At 37.8% G+C, this 4054-nt stretch overlaps 1 protein-coding gene across 1 annotated transcript; it reads left to right on the top strand.

Annotated features, from left to right (window-relative positions):
- Positions 1-490: 490 nt before the first annotated feature.
- Positions 491-4049, top strand: LOC140968426 (U-box domain-containing protein 4-like; the record flags this gene model as incomplete). Its single annotated transcript, XM_073429363.1, has 4 exons — positions 491-640; positions 2441-2719; positions 2926-3042; positions 3174-4049. Coding segments are annotated over exons 1-4 (1275 nt in total), but the record flags the coding sequence as incomplete, so codon positions are not given.
- Positions 4050-4054: the final 5 nt, after the last annotated feature.

Below are 4054 nucleotides of genomic sequence, written 5' to 3'. Positions count from 1 at the left end.
GAGGGAGATTTTGTTATTATGTGTTTAAATTAAAATATTATTTTTATATTTAAATTTCATATAATTTTCTTTAAAAAAAATTTAAAAAAATTCAAAATCGGGTTGATTCGGGTTCAGGTTGAGAGTTTTCGGGTTAGAGCGGGTTTGGATTGGATTTGGGTTGAGCAATTTGTGTGTGTGTGTCTATATATATTGCACGCTTGAGCATCGATGAGGTGATAATCACATATTAGATGTGTAATTCTTTATGGTTCATCACATCTAATAAGTTTGTGTCACTTCGTCGGTACACTTGAGAGCCGATATAGTGGTAGTCATCTATTGGATATGTAATTTTCTATATTTTCTCGCATTCAATAGGTGAGTGTCATCTCATCGATTATTACATAAATGAGTATGTTGGATGTTCAACATATCAAATATATATATTTCTGAAAAAATTATAAACATATTATTGTTTTAAAAATTCAAATTTTTTGGTTAGGCGTGGGACAGAATCACATGCTTCGAGCTCACCGACGTCAAAAACAATGTTAAACTAAATGCCGTGGACGGGAGAGCAGGAAATCCAAACCCGGAGGGATTCAGAAGCTGGATCGTGCTAAGGGAAGCCAGAGGAGAAAAACCAAGTGCTTGTATGGTATCTGATCGGTCCCAAAACCCTAATTTACTTTCTTCCGAGCAAAAATTCCCTATTTTCTGTACATTCTTACATTTTCTGTTGTAATTCGTATTTCACAAATGTTGCTTTGCCTCCGTGAGCTTTGATTATTTAAGTTGTCATGTGTTGTTATAGTTAAGCTAGTTTGCGAACTGTGAATGGAAGGGCTGTTTATGACTTACTTTTATTGGTTTGATCGAATGAGTTGTCAATTGGACAGGATGCTGGGTACTTTTGACGGGAAGTTTGGTCGATAAGTTGCTAATTCTTTTGTGTGCTGCTCGGGCGTAGTGATTTCAGGGGTAAATGTTATCTGATTTCGGCTGCTCATGAATTTGGTTTGGTCTTTTGAATTGGATCGCTTGATTTTCTTGTGTTTTCAAATTTCGGTCAAGATATGTCATTTCTCTGTAGTGGTGGCAAAATTGTTACTTTTTTATTATTCAGGATTGGAATCATTCGGAATTTGACATTTGTTGCTATGTAAAACTATACTTATGCAGTTGTATCTGTAGTTGCATGGGTGGATGAATTCGTGTCTGTGTTCTTGGTGTAGTCTGTCTGTTGGAACTATATATTGTGCATGTGTTTATTGAACTTCAGTTAACTCCCTCTTGATTTATATGTATTTATGTGATACTATTTTGCAGTTGAGGGTGGTATTAATTTGGAATGTTGAATGTTGACCCTAACCTTTTATGCTTAGCAATTGGTTTATTGTGAAAATTCGTTTCAGTGCTATATCTGCTCTGATACTATATAGTTGCCTTCTCGTGCATCTGACATTACCATTTCCGGATGGACTTTTCTCCACCCCATCACATGTCGTTGACTCAGTCATGGTCATTGGTCCACCTGCCGTATTTTTTCCATGGCATTGTCATGTAATGCAGCACTAGATTTCAAACCCTCTTCACAGAACCTTGGTCTCTTTAGCTTTAATGAATCCCATTTCCTTCGTCCTCTGGTCCATCTGTCGCACATCCATCTCCTACGGACCACAGCTGGCAGCCCTCCCTGCATGTTTGACATAGCTAATGGTTCATTGATACAAAACTTACTCATTGAATGGACCATCAGCAACTTAAATTAATAATCATAGAATTTCTTTCATAATGTTTGTAGAATCACAATATCGAGGCGATGGTGGTGATGGTGCTGAGTTATCAGATTTTTTAGGGTTGTTTGGAAAGGATTTTTCCCTCTTTTTGCATGTAATCTGTAGATCATCCCATCCAGTTCTGAGTACTAGAACGTACTTTCACCGTTGAAATTTCATCTGTTCCCAAATTTGTAGTTGTTATTTTTATACTCTATCTTACTTCAGATTTTTGGTTAGCACTCTATAGTTTACAGGCCGATGGGTTTTGGTGGCATATTGCTCCTACTCAATTAAAGCACAAACTTAGGAATCTCCTCTCACGAACACTTTCTAGAGTTAGTGACTTCTTGTCTGGGAGAACACCGGTGGATTATATGAGACGTGCATTTGAGAGAACTTGTAACAATTTTTAATGTCTCCGTGTTTGCTCTGTGTGGTTCTTGTTGACCTGTTGTTGTGCTTTATTTATCAAAAGAACTAGTGGTTATAGCAAGATGACAAGATCTGTTTTTGTTTAATTTGTTTCTTATTTGAATGGAGTAGTTTGCTTGTTCTATGTGCTTTATCAGCAACGGCTTTTCCTTGTAGTTTTTGCGTCTCAAGTTTGTTTGGAGATTTTCTCCTATGCTTTCTCTTTCCTTTATGTTTAGTAACCTGTAGTTCTTTTGATGTATCAGAGGATGGAGATTTTTTTGCTAAAATCGCTTCTCAATGGCATCGAGAGTCTTTCTGAATTAGCATCATGTGAAAGCATGAACAACGAACTAATTCAGAGATATCGTTCAAGGATTGAAGAGATGCTGAAGTTGTTAAAGCCTATATTTCATTCCATTGCCGATGCTGAAATTATTTCTGATGAAATATTGCGAAAAGCAGTCTCAGGTCTCCAGCAGTCTGTCGATGAATTGAGAGAAATATTTGCAAACTGGAAACCGTTGATGAGTAAAATTTACTTTGTAAGTGATAACAGCTCTCATTTAACTTTGGTTTGTACCTTGTTTATGCAACTGAGTGAAAAAAAAACACTGATAAAAGAAAGACGGGCGGTAGATGGGGATATTTTTTTGGTTGCTGTTTTCATTATTATTGAACCTATTGTCTTAAAACTTCTATCATTCTTGTAAAATTAATTTATACTGGTTGATCTTTGCTTGATCTCCAGGTTTTACAAGTCGAATCACTTATTGTGAATGCTCGAATTCATTGTTTGGAAATTCTTGAGTTGCTGAAGTCTTCTGATCAAACCTTGCCATCTGAGCTTAGTGCTGCGTGTCTCGAGGTAATGGCTGGCATGTTGTTTTTTTTCCTTGTTTTCTACATCTAGAAAAGTATGCATATAAGAACCCAGGATTGAAGAATGGGGTAAATTTAGTGTGCCGTTGTTACTACTGATTTATTCTCTTTGTACAGAAATTTAAGCGTATAAAATTTGAACAAACTTCACCAATAATAGAAAAGGCTATGAAGGATAACATGGAGAGCTCTGGTGCAAGTTCCGAAAGCCTGGAAAAGATTACCAATAGCTTGAGTTTAACGTCGAACCAGGAACTCCTAATCGAGGGTGTGGCTCTTGAGAAATTGAAAGAAAATGCCGAACAATCTGAAAAAAATGGTGAAGCTGAGTATATAGAGCAAATGATTTCACTGGTTACCCACATGCACGACCTCCTTGTTAAGATGAAACAGTCCCAAAGCTGTAATCCTGTTCCAATACCTGCTGATTTTTGTTGTCCTCTCTCACTTGAACTCATGACTGATCCTGTTATTGTTGCATCTGGGCAAACATATGAGCGAGCCTTTATTCGTAATTGGATAGATCTCGGGCTTACTGTGTGCCCAAAAACAAGGCATACCCTAGCACACACAAATCTTATTCCTAATTACACTGTTAAGGCGCTCATTGCAAATTGGTGTGAATCAAACAATGTGAAACTGCCTGATCCGACAAAATATATGAGCTTGAACCAGCCTTCGTCAGTACTTGCAAATGCCGAGTTTGGTCGGGTGAGACAGGTTTATAGTTCTAGGACACCTGATCGCTCTTCAGGTTCTCTTGCAAAGAGCTCAATCTCATCTACTGCAATCCAAAGAGAGGGAATGTCTCCATCTCATCCCCGTTCATTTTCAGAGGATTCGCTTGCAGATACTGCTGTAAGTGAAAACAGGTTGGACTCTGGACGAGTGTCCCCTAGAAGTTTTGAAGACCGGTTGGACCACTCAGGCGAGAGAAGTTTAAACTCAGGCGGTCTTCTCTTGACATCCCAATCTAGAAATTGTACCTCTGGTAATGA

This window comes from Primulina huaijiensis, unplaced genomic scaffold (assembly GCF_012295235.1).
Source record: "Primulina huaijiensis isolate GDHJ02 unplaced genomic scaffold, ASM1229523v2 scaffold36977, whole genome shotgun sequence".
Taxonomy (NCBI): domain Eukaryota; kingdom Viridiplantae; phylum Streptophyta; class Magnoliopsida; order Lamiales; family Gesneriaceae; genus Primulina; species Primulina huaijiensis.
The sequence above is the reverse complement of the archived record's forward strand: the minus strand, read 5'-3'. Positions and strand labels throughout refer to the sequence as shown.